Source organism: Heptranchias perlo, chromosome 4, assembly GCF_035084215.1.
Source record: "Heptranchias perlo isolate sHepPer1 chromosome 4, sHepPer1.hap1, whole genome shotgun sequence".
Lineage (NCBI taxonomy): Eukaryota > Metazoa > Chordata > Chondrichthyes > Hexanchiformes > Hexanchidae > Heptranchias > Heptranchias perlo.
The window spans coordinates 114,186,621-114,208,336 of record NC_090328.1 but is presented as its reverse complement, the minus strand read 5'-3'; the positions used below and the strand labels follow the sequence as shown (position 1 = coordinate 114,208,336).

The following is a 21,716-nucleotide window of genomic DNA, read 5'->3' as shown; positions in this document are numbered from 1 at the left end:
CCTTCAGGACTGACCCTCCGACAGTGCGGCGCTCCCTCACCTCACCTCACTCTCCGCAGCCACCCTCACCGTTTCCCGCTCTGCCACTGACGGGAGCGCGGGCCAAGGAGCGCAGCGGGCAGTTGACGGTTGGCAGCGCTCAGTGCGCACGCGCGGCTTGTGGCTCCTGTTACCCGGCGACCAACGAACCCCGCGCGCACCGGGCCTGGGGGATTATCACGTGTCCTTTCGCGTCCGTGCGTCAGTCCGGACGCTGCGTCCCACCAATCGGAGTGGAGATTTTTTTCTTCTCGCTCCCTCTTTCCTCTCCACCAACCCCCACCGTGAGCGGAAGTGATGCTGCGGGGCGGAAGCGCGAAGGACGTCCGTTGGGTTTTAAACTGAGCTCGCGCCCCGCTCGGGACGGGGGCGCCGCTGCGCGGGACATTTAAACACACGGCCGGCGGGCGGCGGAGAGCAGGTGAGAGCTCGGCCGCTCGGGGCGGGTTGTTTTCTCCCCCTTTAGTTTGCGGCCCGGGGGCCGCTGTTGCTACGCGACGGTGCTCCACCTGTTGCTGCACGGAGTGTTGTCGGCCGGGTACCCCCCGGGTACAGAGAGGGGGGCGGGATGCGGCAGTAGGCTTCTCGCCTGCGGAGAGCCCCTACGTGTGGGGCTAGCTTTAAAAGTTTGTGCCGCAACAGCGGTGAGTTCTATCCCCCTACTGCCTTCCCTCCGCCCCCCGTTGTTAAATGCCTCCTGTCCTCTTGTTAAACGTCCCCTTCCTCCGCTCCCTCCCCCCGCCCCCTCCCAGTGTGACAGGTGTTTCACTTTATTGCAGGATATTGACTACCTTTAACAGTACTATCCTGTACTGTACCTGCCCGGGGTTGCAGGGTGACTCCCTCCCTTTGCAGCGGTGTTTGTTCACAATGCTCAACTGTGAAACGCAACAGTTGTGCACCGCACTGGTTGCTGCCCTGTGATTTCCCCCCACCCCCCCCTCTTATAATAAAAGAAACCAGTTTTGTACTTAGCGCTTCAATTGACCTGCTTCTTGAGATTGTTTTCCTTCTCGATCCACCACAGTGAGAACCCAATGCCCCTGGTTACAAATACGACCCTTTCCGTGTTCTCCAGCACGAAGTGGTCGCAAAGTAGGGGCGAATTCATGAGTGGGCGAGAAGGACTATGCAGTAAGTGTGTCTAAGGTTCTGTGTTCCTTTAGTGTCTTTCCTGGCTGATTAAAATGACATTTTAACTGCAAAGGATAAATGTATAGGCTAGATCGGTCACCGTTAGGACAGGATGACCCTTGTGTTTCAACAATTTGTCTCCTTAACATGCACTGACTTAGAACAGACTCCATTATTGAACTATGAATCGAATTCTTTTATTTAAAGGGGAATTTAGCTGTGTAAGTAAGTGCAGTACTTACGCCAGTCACTTTCCCACCGATCCCTATGTACAGCCGTTTTAGGCAGCGTGGAGAATATGGCTTTTTCTCAGGCAACTGTTCTCCCCATATTATTGAATATTGTGCTAATGATCTATAAGAAACCAGTGCAGTATTTACTTTTTAATCCTGAACACTTTTATTTCTGTTTACTTAAAGATTTTAAAACATGTAGGGGCAAAAAAGTTATGTCTGCTGTAGATTTGGAAGGCCATGTGCAACGTTCCCTGGATGGGACGGGTGACAGCTCCGTGATTGCTCAACTGAGAACTAGCACAGGACCAAGGAATAGAATCATCCCAAGATTGTGTTCTCAGCAAAAGCAAAATCCTGCTGCTAATGAAATTGAGAGGTAATGTAGCTATAGTAACCCATGGAATTAGACATTGCTGGTCATACAACTAATCATTCATATATGGGAAATAAGGGATAAATGATAAATCCATACCACATATGGCATCATTCTGTATTTTCGGTAATGTTTTTAATATGACTGGAAAAATATTCCAAGAATGAAAGTAACCTTTTCAGTAATGATTGTGGTTTAGTGTGAATTGAAGTATTTAAAGGTTGATTTTCAATCTGTGCTGAATTTGTTTGGACTTTAAACTGAAGCCGAGTCTGCCCCCTCAGGTGGATGTAAAAGATCTGATGGCAATATTTGAAGAGTAGCAGGGGAAATCTCCTGGTGTCCTGGCCAGCATTTAACCCTCAACCAACCCTGGCACAAACAGATGATCCGGTCACTTATCTCATTGTTGATTGGGGGTCCTTTCTGTGCTCAAATTGGTTGCTGCCTTTCCCTGCATCACTGCAGTGTATCCGCGAGGCTGAGGGCTATGTGGATAGCACGTTTCAGGAAGTGGTCACCCCACTGCTTGAGAGTGGAGGCAGAGAGGGACTGGGTGACTGCCAGACAGACAAGGAGGACCAGGCAGCGAGTGCAGGAGTTCCCTGGGGCTGCACCCCCCAGAGGCACCCTCTCCCTCACTCTCTAACCTGTATGGTGAAGGAGAGGGTTCCTCTGGGGAGAGCAGCCAGAGCCAAGTCCACAGCACCATGGATGGCTCAGCTGTACGGGGTGGGGGGAGAGAAAGGTCAGGAGAACAATAGTGATAGGGGATTCTATAGTTAGGGGAGCAGACAGGCGTTTCTGCAGCCGCAGACGTGATTCCAGGTTGGTATGTTGCCTCACTGGTGCCAGGGTCAAGGATGTCACTGAGCGGTGCAGAACACTCCGGGGGGGGGAGGGTAAAGAGTCAGAGATCGTGGATTATATCGGTACCAACGTCATAAGTGGAAAGAGGGATGAAGTCCTGCAGGCAGATTTTAAGGAGTTAGGAAAGAGATTAACAAACAGGACCCCAAAGGAGTAATCTCTGGATTACTCCTGGTGCCAGGCACTAGTGAGTATAACAATAGGAGGATAGAACAGATGAATGCATGGCTGGAGAAGGTGCAGGAGGGAGGGCTTTAGATTCCTGGGTCATTCGGACCAGTTCTGGGGAAGGTGGGACCTGTACAGGCCGGACAGGTTGCACCTCAACGGAGCTGGGACCAATGTCCATGTAGTGGTGCGGGGGTGGCGTTTAAACTAATTTGGCAGGGGGATGAGCACCAGGATGTAGCAATGGAAAGGAGAAACAAGGGGCACAAAAGATTGGGGGAGAAAGATAGCGCTGGAGCAAGTAATAGTACAGTATTAGATGGGATCAGTCTGAGAGAGTACAAGAAAGTCTAAGACCGATTTGAAGTGCATGTGTGTAAACACACGAAGCGTGGTAAACAAGGTTGGTGAGCTCAGACGCAAATAGCCACATGGGAATATGATGTTGTGGTGATAACGGAGACCTGGCGAGGACAATGAGCGGCCTTTAAAGAGGAGATGGTTTGGGTACAGTCTAGGCACATTCCCATAAGGCAGAAAGATAGGGCAACTAAAGCCAGAGCTCCCTGGATGACAAGAAATAGTGAGTAAGATGAAACAGAAAGAAGGGGCATATGACAGATGTCAGGTTGATAACACAAATGAGAATCAGGCAGACTATCGAAAGTTCAGAGGGGAAGTGAAAAAGGAAATAAGAGGGGCAAAGAGAGAGTATGAGAATAAACTGGCAGCCAACATAAAAGGGAATCCAAAAGTCTTCTACAGGCATGTAAATGGGTAGTAGGAGGAGGGGTGGGACCGTAAAGGAGATCTACTCATGGAGGCAGAGGGGATGGCCGAGGTACTAAATGAGTACTTTGCATCTGTCTTTACCAAGGAAGATGATGTTGCCAAAGTCTCAGTAAAGGAAAATATAATTGAGATACTGGATGGACTAAAAATTGATAAAGAAGAGGTACTTGAAAGGCTAGCTGTACTTAAAGTAGATAAGTCACCTGGTCCGGATGAGATGCATCCTAGGTTGCTGAGGGAAGTAAGGGTGAAAATTGTGGAGGTATTGGCCATAATCTTCAAACATCTGTAGATACGGGGGGTGGTGCCAGAGGACTGGAGAATTGCAAATGTTACACCCTTGTTCAAAAAAGGGTGTAGGGATAAACCCAGCAACTGTAGGCCAGTCAGTTTAACCTCAGTGGTGGGGAAACTTTTAGAAATGATAATCCAGGACAGAATTAATAGTCACTTGGACGAGTGTGGATTGATTAGGGAAAGCCAGCACGGATTTGTTAAGGGCAAATAGTGTTTAACTAACTTGATAGAGTTTTTTGATGAGGTAACGGAGAGGGTAGATGAGGGCCATGCAGTTGATGTGTACATGGACTTTCAGAAGGCGTTTGATAAAGTGCTGCGTGGTAGATTTATCATCAAGATTGTGGCCCATGGAATAAAGGGGACAGTAGCAACGTGGATTCAGAATTGGCTAAAGGACAAACAGAGAGTAGTGGTGATGGGTTGTTTTTTGGACTGGAGGGAGGTGTACAGTGGTGTTCCCCAGGGATCGGTGCTGGGACCACTGCTTTTCTTGATATGTTAATGACTTGGACTTGGGTGTACAGGACACAATTTCAAAATTTGCAGATGACAAAAAACTCGGAAGGGTAGTAAACAGTGAGGAGGATAGTGATAGACTTCAAGAGGATATAGACAGGCAGGTGGCATAGGCGGACACGTGGCAGATGAAATTTAACGCAAAAAATGCAAAGTGATACATTTCAGTAGGAAGAACTTGGAGAGGCAATATAAACTAAAGGGCACAATTCTAAAAGGGGTACAGCAACAGAGAGATCTGGGGGTATATGCGCACAAATCGTTGAAGGTGGCAGGACACCATCCAGGACAAAGCAGCCCGCTTGATTGGCACCCCATCCACCACCCTAAACATTCACTCCCTTCACCGGCGCACTGTGGCTGCAGTGTGTACCATCCAAAGGATGCACTGCAGCAACTCACCAAGGCTTCTTCGACAGCACCTCCCAAACCCGCGGCCTCTACCACCTAGAAGGCCAGCAGGCACTTGGGAACAACACCACCTGCACGTTCCCCTCCAAGTCACACACCATCCCGACTTGGAAATATATCACCGTTCCTTCATCGTCGCTGGGTCAAAATCCTGGAACTCCTTTCCTAACAGCACTGTGGGAGAACCTTCAACACATGGACTACAGCGGTTCAAGAAGGTGGCTCACCACCACCTTCTCAAGGGCAATTAGGGATGGGCAATAAATGCTGGCCTTGCCAGTGACGCCCACATCCCATAAACAAATAAAAAAAAACACGATTGCGAGGAGATTTGATAGAGGGATTCAAAATCATGAAGGGTCTAGACAGAGTAGATAGAGAGAAACTGTTCCCATTGGCGGAAGGGTCAAGAACCAGAGGACATAGATTTAAGGTGATCGGCAAAAGAACCTAAGATGATATGAGGAAAAACCTTTTTACACTGCGAGTGATTAGGATCTGGACTGCATTGACCGAAGAGGTGGTGGAGCACATTCAGTCATGGCCTTCAAAAGGGAACTGGATAAGTACTTGAAAGGAAAAATTTTCAGGGCTAAGGGGATAGGGCGGGGGAGTGGGACTAGCTGGATTGCTCTTTCATAGAGCCAGCGTGGACTCGATGGTCCGAATGGCCTCCTTCCGTGCTGTAACTTTTCTATGATTCTATGTTATAACTTCAAAAGTACTTTAGGTATGAGGTCGTGAAAGATGCTATATAAATGCAAGTTCTTTTATTTCTTTACTCAGATTGCAGTGTACCATTAATCAGCTCCAGAATCAAATGAAACAGTTGCAACCTGGGGATGGAGACTGCATTTCTACAGATCTCAGGTGGAAACTGAACAAAGTAGAAAAAGAAAAATTGGAACTAACCAGCCAATTTAATGAAGAGGTAGGCTTGCAGAATTATTTATAGACATGTCTAGTTGTTTTGTATGAAATTAATGCCTTCTTATAGCACCAAACAGACAGTGATATGAATTGAGCAGAATTGTAATTTTGTGTATTAATTTCCTGCCTATTTCTCTTTGTTGACCTTCCTAGTTATATGGGTGCCTGGGTGGGTGACCTTTCTAGGATTTCTACTTTTGAAGATCAGTCATCATCTTGGGATTGCATCATGGTATTGATTAACAATATCATGTTGCATTTATATCGCATGTTTAACATAGAAAAAAATCCTAAGAGATTTCAGAAGAGAGAAGGAATGAATGCCGAGCCCTGCGGGAGAACTAGGCAAGACGATTGAAGGCTTAGTTTAAAAAAAAATGTTTTGGGAAAGTAGGGAGGGCGACAGAGTGGGTGAAGTTGTAAAGAGTAGAGTGAGGTGGCTGAAATCTCTGCCACTGAACGTGGAGTGGGGAAGCAAGATGCACAGGATGCTAGAGTCTGGATTGGAGGATTGGGAGCGGATGGAAGGTTGCAGACTTGGGGTTCAAGTGGAAGCCAGTCTGAGTCAGTGGCGCTGGGGATGATCAGTAAACAGGGCTTATTACGGCACTGGATGCAGCCTGCAGAATTTTAGATTGCTTGGAGTTCATGGAAGGTGGAGGTCGAGATGGATTGAAGTGTTGGGTTGGCAAATTTTTGTTCTGTAGCAGGTCACCGTAATCAATGCTCTGGTGCAATGATGCTCACATGAGAGTTAATAGCTGATATCTATATTCAGAGTTAACAAAAATTGTAGTTGACTTGTAAGTTTTATCTGCTTTGTACAGATTGTGATGTACTGAATGTGCAAGATTTACTGTTATGCCCTTTTGCTACTGGTATGACAATGTCAGTTACTTAATCACACTATTACATGATGACACTCCTGCAAATGCCAATTGCCTCACCTAAATTCTCTGCAGTAGCAATGATAAGATGTGATGTCTAGCTATAGTTTATTAAAAGTCTTACATATGCACATATTACTTGTGTTAACTTTCCCCATTATAAATGTGGACGTAGGAATTTATAATAGAAACTGCCTATATAAACTTGTCACGCAAGTACAGCCTGGGGAGGTGCGGCAGTGTCTTAGTATTGTCTCCTAGCTTCTCGGCCTCCATTGCAGAGAAACTCCTTTGCTGCAACCAACTCTACTTTGCTTCCCAAATTGTTGTATGTTTTGTCAAAAGTATTTTATAAGAACAAGGACAGAATGTATGAATTTAAGATAGGGACTGAATTACATCTGCATGCCCTGGTCCAATTATTCTCATCCTCTAACCCCGTTTCTTCTGAAGGCTACACTCCTTCAAAATCCTTGTTCTCTGCTGCCCACCCAAGTACCGTGCCAAGTTTCTAACCGAGATAGCCTCATTGCTTTCCTCCCTCAGCCTCTGCACTGTGTGACTTCTCATTCTCAGTGACTTCAACCTCCATCTCAACACACCTTGCCCTCTCATCTGAGTTCACCTTGACCTCCTGTCCTCCCTTAACCTCTTCCTCCATATAAACTCTTCTACCCATATTCACGGCCACCCCTTCAACCTTGTCATCTCTCGTGGCCTCTCTTTTCCCATCGTTTCAAAATAAACCTCATCAGATATTTTCTAAAAAGTCAGACTTGTTGCTGCCATGGAGATTGTCATGTAGCACACTGGAGATCTCAATTTCACAGCCAATAGTGCGGCTATTTGGGATTGCATGGCTCCTGAATGGCCAGAGAGTCTGTCTTGAGCCTGTGCCTCTTGCTGTTTGTAGTGGAGCTGCTCCTGGGACACGGAACTATGATTGATGTCACTCGTGACCTTGCTTGGGGGTCAGCTTAGTGCCGATTTAAAGTTGAAATATCTAATTTTAAAAAAAATTCTGAAATCCCAAATAGCTACTGGCTGTGTTCATTGAACAAAATATTTCTCTTTTGAAGGAACAAATTGTCTTCAGAATCAAGTTGATATGCCTGTCGTTTAGTATTATGGTTTGATGACCTGCTCTTTATTTTTAATTGTATAGTCTTAGCATTTTAAGTTGTGGGCTGGCTGTTCATGTGCTTTCTATAAGGGTAATGTATTGGCCAGTTTGGAACTTCCCCTTTTTATTCAATTTTTTTGTCTTGTGTGTTTTGGTGATATCTACAATATTTGGTCTGTAGACCTCTGCGATTTAAGTTGGAGAAAAATGTGCAAATGTATTCTTCCATCAATATGTATTGTATATGAAATGTAAAAAGGTTGAGTGGGAAAGGATATAGATTTTTTTTCTTATGGCACAGTAGCAAATGTTTAAATTTAATTGATTACATTATTCTATCCTGCTATGGAAGCAAGTTTTTGTGGATGCTGTCAATGCTGTACCATTGTTGTCCAACCACTTCCCTAGGTAAGTTTGCGTCCTTCAGCACTGAGGTTCGGTATTATGGATTGCAGTGCTGTGGGAGAAATTGCACTAGATATTTTTGTAAGTGCGTTTAACCTGTTGTTAATGCCGTTTTATTTCCACAGCGTTCAAAATTTGAAAGCCATGTTGCCAGGCTACGAGCACAACTGGAGAAAGGAGAGGCACTGCGACAGACCCTGGAGTACGAGCTAGCTGTGGCCAAGAAAGAAGCCAGTGTTGTGCGATGCACTTCAGAAGACCGAATAGAATCTGTTCACAAAATACATGGGCAATTGAAAGGTACAAGGAAATCTAATGTTTCCAGAAGGAAATTATATTAGAAACTAGTAAATAATTTTCATGAATCAATTTGTATTGCATATTGTAAAATGAATAACTTTGTAAATTATGTAAAATTTCAGATACATACTAACTTTTTTCAAATTACATTACAATCTATATGATTAAACATTGTCTAATGGATTGAAAATTGGTTACAGACAGGAAACAGAGACTAGGAATAAATTGAGACTTTTCAGGGTGGCAGGCAGTGACTAGTGGGATACCGCAGGGATCAGTGCTTGGGCCCCAGCTATTCACAATATATATCAATGGTTTGGATGAGGGCACTAAATGTAATATTTCCAAGTTTGCTAACGACACAAAACTAGGTGGGATCGTGAGTTGTGAGGAGGATGCAAAGAGGCTTCAAGGCGATTTAGATAAGTTGAGTGAGTGGGCAAATACATGGCAGATGCAGTATAATGTGGATAATTGTGAAGTTATCCACTTCGGAAGGAAAAACAGAAAGGCAGAGTATTATTTAAATGGTGATAGATTGGGAAATGTTGATGTACAAAGAGACCTGGATGTCCTTGTACACCAGTCACTGAAAGCAAACATGCAGGTGCAGCAAGCAGTTAGGAAGGCAAATGGTATGTTGGCCTTCATTGCAAGAAGATTTGAGTACAGGAGCAAGGATGTCTTATTGCAGTTATACAGGACCTTGGTGAGACCACACCTGGAGTATTGTGTGCAGTTTTGGTCTCCTTACCTAAGAAAGGATATACTTGCCATAGAGGGAGTGCAGCGAAGGTTCACCAGACTGATTCCTGGGATGGCAGAACTGTCTTATGAGGAGAGATTGGGTCGACTCGGCTTGTATTCACTCGAGTTTAGAAGAAGGAGAGGGGATCTCATTGAAACATATAAAATTCTGACAGGGCTAGAAAGACTGGATGCAGGGAGGATGTTTCCCCTGGCTGGGGAATCCAGAACAAGGGGTCACAGTCTCAGGATACGGGGTAGGACATTTAGGACTGAGATGAGGAGAAGTTTCTTCACTCAGGGTGGTTAACCTGTGGAATTCTCTAGCACAGAAGGCTGTGGAGGCCAAGTCACTGAATATATTTAAGAAGGAGCTAGATAGATTTTTAGATACAAAAGGCATTAAGGGGTATGGGAAGAGAGCGGAAATATGGTGTTGAGATAGAGGATCAGCCATGATCGTACTGAAGGGCCGAATGGCCTACTCCTGCTCCTATTTTCTATGTTTCTAAGTGTAACTGGATCAAAAATAGCAAAAAGCATGAGGAATGAGTAACCAGAAAACTGAGCAATGAAATACCTAAATCCCAAATCTATCATTCATGAATCAGCCAGCACAAAAAGATTGATCAATCAAATCACTCAAACAATCTCTTCATACTGTTTTTGGCTGCCATTTCCCTTCTCCACTCAGGTTGGCGTTTACAGTTTTTTTAATAAAAAATTATGTTTATGGGAAATGTGCACTAAACCACACCATATTTCAAAGGCTACAAAGTATAACGAAAGAAAGGCAATCACCATACACGAGACACAGAATATCTGCAACCTTTGTGTGACTTTACCAAACCCACTTAATAAAAACAAGAAAAAGAAAGCCCAGGTTGTGATCTGCGACCCAAAGAGCAGTTAAACTTTGCGCTTACCCGGGTGTTAGAGGAATGCAATTTCACCGTAGCAGCATAATAATACATTCTGCATTCTATTGCAAAAGACTTGTAAAACAGCATATTATGTCTAATGTCATGAGAAATCTGCTAATGTAAGACAAATATGATTTATCTAGTGCACACTTTGTATGTTGTATTTGAGATGATACACTTTGTTAAAGAAAAAGAGAAGAAAGTTAATTATCTAATACTGGGTGGTTCAGATCTGGAGCCTGTATCTTAGAAGCACTTTCAATCTACACAGCTCCCTCACCAAACAGGCCTTGATTTTAGGAGGGAGGCGGGTTGGCAGCGGGGGGTCGACTGGGCGCATGGGTAAAGTGCCCAGTGAATTCAGGGTGCTCCGCACGCGATCGCAGCCTGATTGAAGGTATTTACCTTGGCTTCTGGGTTTCGCACTGGAAAGCTGCGCAGCAGGCGGTCTGCGCAGCTGCATCGTAGGCTGTCAGCTGGAGGAGCCCTATTTAAAGGGGCAGTCCTCCACCGACAGATGCTGCAGAAAATAGGCAAAATTACAGCATGGAGCAGCCCAGGGGGAAGGCTGCTCCCAGGTTTAATGATGCCTCACTCCAGTCTTACAGGATGGGGTGAGGAGGAGGGGGAGGACCGAGATCTTCTCCCCGGCGGACGGGAGGAAGTGGCCTGCTTCTGCCACCACAGAGGCCTGGCTCGAGGTGGCAGAGGAGATCACCAGCACCACCAACATATCGCGCACCTGCATACAGTGCAGGAGGCGCTTCAATGACCTAAGTAGGTCAGCCGAAGTGAGTACACTTACTCATTCCCCTACACTCCGTCTGCCACATCGCCGCCCCCACCCCACATCTCCTTCTGCACTGCCAACACTACTGTCACATCACTCCTCACACCCACTCAAAGCTCATCCTCATCTTACCTGCACTTGCTCACCTCGCCAGTACTCATCCCACCACTACCACTCAACCCAATCCTCATTTAATCGCATGGCTCTATCTCATACTCGCCCTCTGATGCATCTCTTTCACGGTCAGCCTCACCCAACCTGCCACTACCTGTGCTGCAGCCACAGGGCATGCATCACAGATGTGCAGTAGGAAGCGTAAAGCAAATGTGTTGTGAACATGAAGGGGATGCACAAGGGTGTTTGAGGGTTTGTCATGGTTTTTACTTCTATTTAATTTCTGATCAACTCACATTACACATATTGTCACCACTACTGCCACGTCTTTGCAAATCTTGCCTGGTTTGTGCAATAATGCCCGTTCCTGAGGATCACTATGAAGACCCACAACTGATGCCACCCGTTGCAGAGTGGGTGTAGGTGTATTTGCAGGGCTCTTGTGCAGACAACTGAGACGTCGTGATGTCCCTGGTGGCACCCTGGAAGGATGCGGGGGAAAAGTTGTTGAGGGCAGTGGTGACTTTGACAGCGACAGGTAAGATGATGGTGCTCGGGCCAGCTGGCAGCAGCTCGGCATGAAGGAGGCTGCAGATGTCCACGACTACATGTCGAGTGACTCTGAGCCTCTGTATGCACTGCTGCTCATAGAGGTCCAGGAAGCTGAGCCTCGTTCTGTAGACCCTGTGGCGAGGGTACTGCCTTCTGCGACGCATCTCTCTCTGCGGTTGCCCTCCCTCCTGCTGTGCAGGTGGATGTGTCACAGCACTGTGTTGTGGAGCTCCACGCGTCAGAGGTGGATGGCAAGGCTGGTGATGCTGTTCGTCCTCCGAGGAGGTCATGACTGCAGCTATGGCGGCCGCCGTCCGGAAGATGTACGTTTGAGGGGGTCCGCAAGGTAGGTAAATGTGTCTGCACACCGGGGTTGAGGTTCCAAGTTGGTGAATTTTGTTGTTCGGAGGAGAGTGGTGGAGGCCAAACTTTGTCCAAAGTGACAGAGTGGCCTCCTGCAATGAATGAGGGTCCCCAACCTGCCAAATGGACCTTTGCAGCTGCCACAGGCTGGTGGCTGCAACACGTCCATTTCAACTGGGAGTGTTTCCCCCAATACGGGAAACAGTCCCAGTTGAGTTGAAAATCCCACCCTTCCTAAAATATCATGTCAATCAGGTCTGCAAACGACCTGAACTATGTAAATAATTGGTTTAAGTGGTATCCCGCCGGCTTTAATTGCCGCGGGTATCCCTGATTTTCGGAGCCCCCCCCTCCCACCATGAGCCCGCCGGCTCGGAGGTCCGAAAATCGAGCCCATAATCTCTGGCCTGAGGTGTTTCTTACTTAATAATTAGACTTGGTGACCTTAAGAGAATATCTTTCTATCTGGTAGCAGAATAATACATTGTACATTAAATGGTATAACACTCCTGTTCTTATAAAACATTGTATCATCTAACTAGCCTTGAATAAAGCCATGGAAGATTTGATTATATTACGCTAAGTCCAGCGCATATTTTGTCCATCATGCTGCATTGCAGTTTGTACTTGCAAATCTTTTACAGCTCAAATTTCATCATGATAAAACAGCAATAAATCAGAATTGAACAGATGGGGAATGTCGCAAGCAAGCAGGATTAAAAGCCACCTGTTATGAAGTTTAAAAAGCTAAACAAAAATGGGCAGTCAGCAACAATTACCAATTTAAAAGCTGTGAACCAATCAGATGATTTTTGGCCATCATCGTGATTTCTGCACTAAGCTGCGCAATTACAACTGGAAATAAGTTATTGGACATGTATGGAAATAAGAGACACAATTTACAGGTTAAACTTAGGCAGCAATTTGTGAGCTTAAATTGTCTCGTGTTTTCAGTTGGATACCTGTACCTCATGGAGAAATCTAGAGCTTTGGTGTATGCAAGTTTCCAGACCCATCATTGTTATCTGAAGAGATTCAAGCTAGCAGGCCACAGCTGTCTGCATGCACCTGTGTACAATTTCTAGAAACTTCTATGATTTACAGCAGAACTAGTCATTCACAGAGCTTTCTGGAGCTTGCAGTTTGAATATCTTGCCCCCTTCAATGGAACATTACTGAGTCTAAAAACCTAGAGAGAAAGCATAAAAGAAAGACAATTGTTTTAACCATTTAGAACACATTACAAAATATGATACTCCACTTCAAAATTTGACAGTTTGAAGTTTCATTGGCAATACATGTAACTTACTGTAAAATAACGCCTTGAATATAGCAACCCAATTGTTTGAGGCAAGTTACCCCAGAACACTTTGAAAAGTTCATGCTTTACCTAGTCTTCAATATTTTATGCACAAAACAAATAATTCTGGTTACTTTCTTTGCCCTAAAAATGCTTTCTCTCTAGGTTTTTAGACTCAGTAATGTTCCATTGAAGGGGGCAAGATATTCAAACTGCAAGCTCCAGAAAGCTCTGTGAATGACTAGTTCTGCTGTAAATCATAGAAGTTTCTAGAAATTGTACACAGGTGCATGCAGACAGCTGTGGCCTGCTAGTTTGAATCTCTTCAGATGACAATGATGGGTCTGGAAACTTGCATACACCAAAGCTCTAGATTTCTCCATGAGGTACAGGTTTCCAACTGAAAACATGAGACAATTTAAGCTCACAAATTGCTGCCTAAGCTTAACCTGTAAATTGTGTCTCTTTTATTTCCATACATATCCAATAACTTATTTCCAGTTGTAATTGCGCAGCTTAGTGCAGAAATCACGATGATGGCCAAAAATCATCTGATTGGTTCACAGCTTTTAAATTGGTAATTGTTGCCGACTGCCCATTTTGTTTAGCTTTTTAAACTTTGTAACAGATGGCTTTTATTGAGAACTTTAATTGATTATATGAACAGAAAGAAACATCTAGAAGCACTGTTCCATTATTCAAGTTTTAAAGAAAGCTCTTGATAAAAGTCCTAAATTTAAAATGTCTTCTGCTTCAGTACTCTAAAGTATTGTTGGGGATATTTGGGCAAGGTAAGATGCAAATATTACATTCAAGTTTTATATAGTCCCTGGGCATCATTGTAAAAAGCCGCAGCCTAAGCAGATGGACCACAAAGAGCTTCTCCTTCCTCATATTGCACCCAGTGATTTAATTATGTAACTGATATTGATTGTGTAAGGAAAACTTTGGTTTCTGGAAAATAGTCCACTGTTTATTGGATTTAGGGAGATTCTTTACAAACTTCTTTCCAAATTTTTCCACTGGCATTGCCACAATACGGCACCCCCTCCCTTCAATAGCACAATCTCCAACTCACTGTGAGCAGTGCCACAGGCGATCTAGTTCTCAAATAATTACTCAGCTTACCTATAAAATTAGATGTTAGAAATGCCTGTAAGAAGTTGCCCATACCCCAATAGCCATTGGATTTGAGTTGAAAATTTCACCTGGCCTTGGGCTCTGGTGACTTCCAGCTGGTGTGGAAAAATGTTGTGTGCATGAGATGCATTTCCTGTGAAGCCTGTATCCCCTTTATCAGTAAGGAATATAATAGTTTACTTTGTGCCAGTTAGGTTTGTTACACTGCTTCAATAAATTTGCTGTATTACAGTGATAGGTGAATCACTGTGTGGGCAATGTGAACTCTAGAAACTGTCTAGTAGTCACAAAGAAGTCGTTGAGGGACATAAATTCCCAGGTTCATGAAACTTGAGCAGTTTACAACCATCATTTGAACACTCAAGAATTTGAAGTTAGTCCCTTGTACCATTTTCTTTTAATACTTGCATGTGTTGAGTCAGTAGTAGTAATTTTATTATGTTTCCACTCCATTAATAAGTGACATAATGACATTGATTAGGACATGATTTTGATGCAATCACTGCAACTCTGCAGTTGATGGCAAGGAAATGCCAATGTGCATGTACACTGTGCTCTGAAAATGGAATACATGGGCAGGGTTGCACAAGAAACCTCATGGAACTTAGATCTGCAGAATGAGGTTACAGCCTTTTAATCACTCCAGTGTGTCACATAACTTTTTGTGCATGCATGGAGTAGTGATTTTATTAAGGAATCTTTGTGCTACTTGTTAATGTGTGACGATGATTCTCAGTGAAGGATTAACAATTGATATAATCAGTTGATCAATGGTTGATTACTGGAGTTAGGTAATGATACATATAGTGCAGTAGTATTTTGCTACATTTTTGCCAATTCAATACTATATTCATTACTCATTTACATGAAATATTTTTCTGTTTTGAAGTTTGCAACACTGTAGATTAACATTGTAGATCAAAACTGCAAATAACTGGTTTAGGAAGCATCTGAATTGCTTTCTTTTATTGCAATTAACAGTAGAAAATTCAGAACTTGAGCAGAGAGTGGAGGATTTGGACAAGACTCTACAAATTTCCAAACGAGCAAGGGAAGATGATCAGCACAGATTCCGAAGTGAACTGGAGGATAGGGATAAGATCATTCAGAACTGTAATACAGAAAATGAGTTCCTGATTGCTGAGAGGAATCGAATTGATGCTATCCTGCAGGTACTAAATGGTGTCCAATATTTCTTCCAAAACCATATGTTTGTGTGTCTGTCTGTGTCTCCTGCCGTTTGTACCCTCAGTCAAAGTTGTTAGGTTCCTCCAGACACCACTCGCTTAGAATTTTCGAACAATCTACTGATCGCATTTTCATCAAATGTTTCAAGTAATGGAGCTATGTGATGACCCTCTTCAATGCCTCATGCACCAGAATCTCTGCCCTTCACACAACTGGAACTTCCAAAATCCAATTATTCACCATGCATTGATGCTATTCTCTTTCTCCGCCCCCACCTTCTCGGATTTTGCTTGTGCTGACTGATGCTTTATTTCAGGAGTCGTTTTCAATGCCAATTAGAGAAAGTTAGGGGACTGTATAGTAACAGGGTCCTATTGCTTACAAGTGCAGGATCTTTGTCCTTGTGAGCAAAGGATTTTATAAGAACATAAGAAATAGGAGCAGGAGTAGGCCAATCGGCCACTCGAGCCTGCTCCGCCATTCAATAAGATCATGGCTGATCTGATCCTAACCTCAAATCTAAATTCATGTCCAATTTCCTGCCCGCTCCCCGTAACCCCTAATTCCCTTTACTTCTAGGAAACTGTCTATTTCTGTTTTAAATTTATTTAATGATGTAGCTTCCACAGCTTCCTGGGGCAGCAAATTCCACAGACCTACGACCATCTGAGTGAAGAAGTTTCTCCTCATCTCAGTTTTGAAAGAGCAGCCCCTTATTCTAAGATTATGCCCCCTGGTTCTAGTTTCACCATTCTTGGGAACATCCTTACCGCATCTACCCGATCAAGCCCCTTCACAATCTTACATGTTTCAATAAGATCGCCTCTCATTCTTCTGAACTCCAATGAGTAGAGTCCCAATCTACTCAACCTCTCCTCATATGTCTGCCCCCTCATCCCCGGGATTAACCGAGTGAACCTTCTTTGTACTGCCTTGAGAGCAAGTATGTCTTGGTTTTCCATTGTCTAAAATCCCTTTTAAGGCTTAAAGGTCTATGCCTGGTTTCTTGAGGGAGAAGGAGGAGGGATGGTTTGGGTGCATATAAAATTATGCTATGCTGGCAATATTCTGCAGTATGTAAAGGAAACCTCCACCTCACTCCCTAGAATCTTTAGACCCATTAAGGAATTTAGCTGACTTTGACTACAAGCTTAACCCTATGCATATGGGACCCTCCTTAACACCGATTTTTATATATTTATACTATTTCAGTGCAAACTAAACCTGAAGGACATTTTGTTGATACAATCTGCAATCAATTCCCACGCTATTGGATTGGAGACATTTCTCCTAACAGTGATCCTGTTAAATAATCTGTTCTGCTCTGAGTTGGGCACCTGTACCCAGGATGTGTATCAGATATTGGCCATGCTCTCAATTCACTGCTATGTTCACTGTGGCCTATTCTAATTACTTTTGCAGCAAATCGTGAATTTGCTACTGGAGGATCAGGGAGCACAATGGTCTAACTTACGGCGTTCGTCGCTAATATTGCCGTGAGAGCGAATTGCAGTCCCATGTCTGCAGATAACTTATTTCACAGGGAAATGGCTCATCTTGCTAGTACCGCAGGTTGTTGAAATATTGTAAGGAAGTTCTCCACTGTGGATGCTCATCTGGCTCACTGACTTAAATTGTTAGAACTGTAAAGGGAGTGCCATCAAGATGAAAATTCCAATGGGCTTTGTTCTAGGCCTGCCTAGAAAATGATTCTCCAGACAGTGAATGGGCTGTTTTTTTAACATCCTTCCACTTAAATGGTAGATATTAATGTTTTATTTATGTGTCGAGAGAGAATCTGAGTTATCTTCAAAGAAACTTTGTGCGAAAGAATTTATTTGATCTTGGTGTAAAAAGGTGCCTTAGATTGGACACGTGTGGATTGCTTTCTCTATTCTGTAGATCCCATACTTCATATCTTGACAGTAAGATGGAACTCCATGGGCAGAATTGTGCCCACATTCCAATCTTCGCAGAGCCATGTAAAAGATTCTGAAAAAGAATCTAAGATTTTGGATACTTTATTATTTTGAGATAGCTTGGTGTATTATGTAAATTCAGCATTATTACATTATTTGCTTCTCTACAATTTAAAAAAAGTGTAAATAAATTTGATTACCAACTTTAGCCTGTGAATATAAATAGGAGGATTTGGAAATGAGCCCAAATTGGAACAAAGGCCTCATCATAAAATCTTTAGGTGTAGACCTAAGCATTGTTTGATCAAAGCCTTTCATTCTCCACAGTGCAGGCACTCAGACCAGACACAATCCATTGCATCATTAACACTTTTGATCTGGAAAGAACCCTGCATAGAGTCATAGAGTCATACAGCACGGATAGAGGCCCTTCGGCCCATCGTGTCCGCACCGGCCATCAGCCCTGTCTACTCTAATCCCATATTCCAGCATTTGATCCGTAGCCTTGTATGCTATGGCATTTCAAGTGCTCATCCAAATGCTTCTTGAATGCTGTGAGGGTTCCTGCCTCCACAACCCTTTCAGACAGTGAGTTCCAGACTCCAACCACCCTCTGGGTGAAAAAGTTCTTTCTCAAATCCCCTCTAAACCTCCCGCCTTTTACCTTGAATCTATGTCCCCTTGTTATAGAACCCTCAACCAAGGGAAAAAGCTCCTTAGTATCCATCCTATCTGTGCCCCTCATAATTTTGTACACCTCAATCATGTCCCCCCTCAGCCTCCTCTGCTCCAAGGAAAACAAACCCAATCTTCCCAGTCTCTCATCATAGCTGAAGCGCTCCAGCCCTGGTAACATCCTGGTGAATCTCCTCTGCACCCTCTCCAAAGCGATCACATCCTTCCTGTAGTGTGGCGACCAGAACTGCACACAGTACTCCAGCTGTGGCCTAACCAGTGTTTTATACAGCTCCATCATAACCTCCTTGCTCTTATATTCTATGCCTCGGCTAATAAAGGCAAGTATCCCATATGCCTTCTTTACCACCTTATCTACCTGTTCCGCCGCCTTCAGGGATCTGTGAACTTGCACACCAAGATCCCTCTGACCCTCTGTCTTGCCTAGGGTCCTCCCATTCATTGTGTATTCCCTAGCCTAGTTAGTCCCTCCAAAGTGTATCACCTCGCACTTTTCCGGGTTAAATTCCATTTGCCACTGTTCCGCCCATCTGACCAACCCATCTATATCGTCCTGCAGACTGAGGCTATCCTCCTCGCTATTTACCACCCTACCAGTCTTTGTATCATCAGCGAACTTACTGATCATACCTTTTACATTCATATCCAAGTCGTTAATGTAGACCACAAACAGCAAGGGACCCAGCACCGATCCCTGTGGTACCCCACTGGCCACAGGCTTCCAGTCACAAAAACAACCTTCGACCATCACCCTTGGCATGTCATTTCTTTCTCCACAACTGTGACTACTTAGATATGCCAGCTGCAGGTGGATTCAAGGCCGGGCAACAAAAAGGCATCATTAGCCTGGACAGACTGCTCTACGAGGATCAAATTATGTACTTGCGTCAACAGGATTTTTTTTTACTACCTCCGGATCTGCCACTTTTTCCAGGGACCCAATATACTCCTCAGAATCCAGTAGAAAATGGCATCTCTTGAACTGAACCTGCCAAGCGTAGAACAGTTCCGCAGATACATCTCCATCTGTGCTATATTCACCTACTTCCATTATAGTCAATAACACTGAATGGCCATGAGGTGCATGGAAGCAAAACTTGCATTAACCAATAACGAGGGGAATGGAAACTGACCACTGCAACTTCTACTTGTATCTGAGCGAGAACCAGCTCCAAATTGTATATTGGACATACCTTGCCCTGTACAAATTTTTCTTCTTCAATGTTGCATAATTAAATTTGTATGTATCCTTCATATTTTCCAAATCCCCTTCACCCTCATCAGTACTCTTTTTTTTCCTTTCCCAAAGAAATAAAATTCTTAGAAATAAGCATTTTATGTTAAGATAACAATGGTGGGATGCAGTAATATTGTAGTGAGGAGGCAGTGAATGGAGAAAAAAGGGAGAAGAATTCCTTTCTGATGTGTATAATGAAATTGTAAGTGTATTTATAAAGAGCATCTAGCATTGGTAGTAGCTCAAACAGGTTTCCCACTCCAGCCTCTGATACAGAATGGGCAAGGTTGGGTGCCCTCATGAGTGGATAACAAATTATCCACATAAACTTCATGACAGCATATGTCTCATACAACTAAAGTTACTGTGTAATGATTCCATGCTATTGGTCCTGTGAAAGTTGCACCCCTGTGCGCCATTTACAGAAGTTGGACCAGAAATTTGTGAAGTTGTAAAAGGCTTCAAAAATCAGAGGTTGGGGCAGACAAATGCTATTTTTAGTTCTCTTGCAGCATCACAGGGACAAAAATATTCACTCTTGATACCTATCACAGCTGGAAGCTCATGGCAGAGTTCAACTATGGGTCTCCTTTAGGGAGAGTCAACAGTCTCTCGACAACTCAATTGTGTTTTTTTTGGAAGGTCGGAACTTCAAAATATTTTCTATTCGTCCTCTGCAAGATGCATCTTTCGTTATCCATACCCCATATGTTTTATAATATTTACATTGTTTTACAAAGTAACTAAGGCAGTGAGTGAGAGTAAAACTGAAAATCACATTTGTCTCTAAGTCTATTGCACTTTGTGTGAATTGTGCTCATCTCTTGTAGAGATTAACAATCTGGTGAAATATACATTAATTGCTGCTTAAAACCAGGCTTTCAGCCACTTTGTAGCATATAAGTCTACTCTCAATCATCAGCAAAGTGATGGAAGGTGTCGTCGACAGTGCTATCAAGTGGCACTTACCAATAAGCTGCTCACTGATGCTCAGTTAGGGTTCCGCCAGGACCACTCTGCTCCAGATCTCATTACAGCCTTGGTCCAAACGTGGACAAAAGAGCTGAATTCCAGAGATGAGGTGAGAGTGACTCCCCTTGATATTAAGGCAGCATTTGACCGAGTGTGGCACTAAGGAGCCCTAGTAAAATTGAAGTCAATGGGAATTGGGGAAAACTCTCCAGTGGCTAGAGTCATACCTCGCACAAAGGAAGATGGTAGTGGTTGTTGGAGGCCAATCATCTCAGCCCCAGGACATTGCTGCAGGAGTTCCTCCAGGGCAGTGTCCTAGGCCCAACCATCTTCAGCTACTTCATCAATGACCTTCCCTCCATCATAAGGTCAGAAATGGGGATATTTGCTGATGATTGCACAGTGTTCAGTTCCATTCGCAACCCTTCAGATAATGAAGCAGTCCGAACCCCCATGCAGCAAGATCTGGACAACATCCAGGCTTGGGCTCATGTCTGGCGTGAATGTTACTTGCCACCCAAGTGCCAGGCAATGACCATCTCCAACAAGAGAGAGTCTAACCTCCCCTTGACATTCAATGGCATTACCATCGACCAATCCCCCACTATCAATATCCTGGGGGTTAACGTTGACAAGAAACTTAACTGGACCAGCCATATAAATACTGTGGCTGCAAGAGCAGGTCAGAGGCTGGGTATTCTGCGGCGAGTGACTCCCCTCCTGACTCCCCAAAGCCTTTCCACCATCTACAAGGCACAAGTCAGGAGTGTGATGGAATACTCTTCACTTGCCTGGATGAATGCAGCTCCAACAACACCCAAGAAGCTCGACACCATCCAGGACAAAGCAGCCCACTTGATTGGCACCCCATCCACCGGTGCACAGTGGCTGCAGTGTGTACCATCCACAGGATGCATTGCAGCAACTCGCCAAGGGTTCTTCGACAACAACTCCCAAACCCGCAACCTCTACCACCTAAAAGGACAAGAGCAGCAGGCACATGGGAACAACACCACCTGCACGTTCCCCTCCAAGTCACACACCATCCCGACTTGGAAATATATCGCTGTTCCTTCATCGTCGCTGGGTCAAAATCCTGGAACTCCCTTCCTAACAGCACTGTGGGAGAACCTTCACCACATGAACTGCAGCGGTTCAGGAGGTGCCGTCGAAGAACCCTTGGCGAGTTGCTGCAGTGCATCCTGTGGATGGTTCACACTGCAGCCACTGTGCACCGGTGGTGAAGGGAGTGACTGTTTAGGGTGGTGGATGGGGTGCCAATCAAGTGGGC

The 21,716-nt window shown here is 44.3% G+C and overlaps 1 protein-coding gene across 2 annotated transcripts in view; it reads left to right on the top strand.

Moving 5' to 3' along the window:
- Nucleotides 1-348: 348 nt before the first annotated feature.
- Nucleotides 349-21,716, top strand: part of LOC137321188 (coiled-coil domain-containing protein 171-like) — a 218,963-nt gene continuing 197,595 nt past the window's right edge. For both annotated transcript variants that reach the window (XM_067983472.1, XM_067983471.1), the window contains exons 1-5: nucleotides 349-460; nucleotides 1,593-1,785; nucleotides 5,626-5,770; nucleotides 8,310-8,484; nucleotides 15,395-15,585. In XM_067983472.1, coding sequence (XP_067839573.1) covers nucleotides 1,622-1,785; nucleotides 5,626-5,770; nucleotides 8,310-8,484; nucleotides 15,395-15,585 — 675 coding nt within the window. In that variant the 5' untranslated portion in view covers nucleotides 349-460; nucleotides 1,593-1,621. The remainder of the gene's footprint in view (nucleotides 461-1,592; nucleotides 1,786-5,625; nucleotides 5,771-8,309; nucleotides 8,485-15,394; nucleotides 15,586-21,716) is intronic.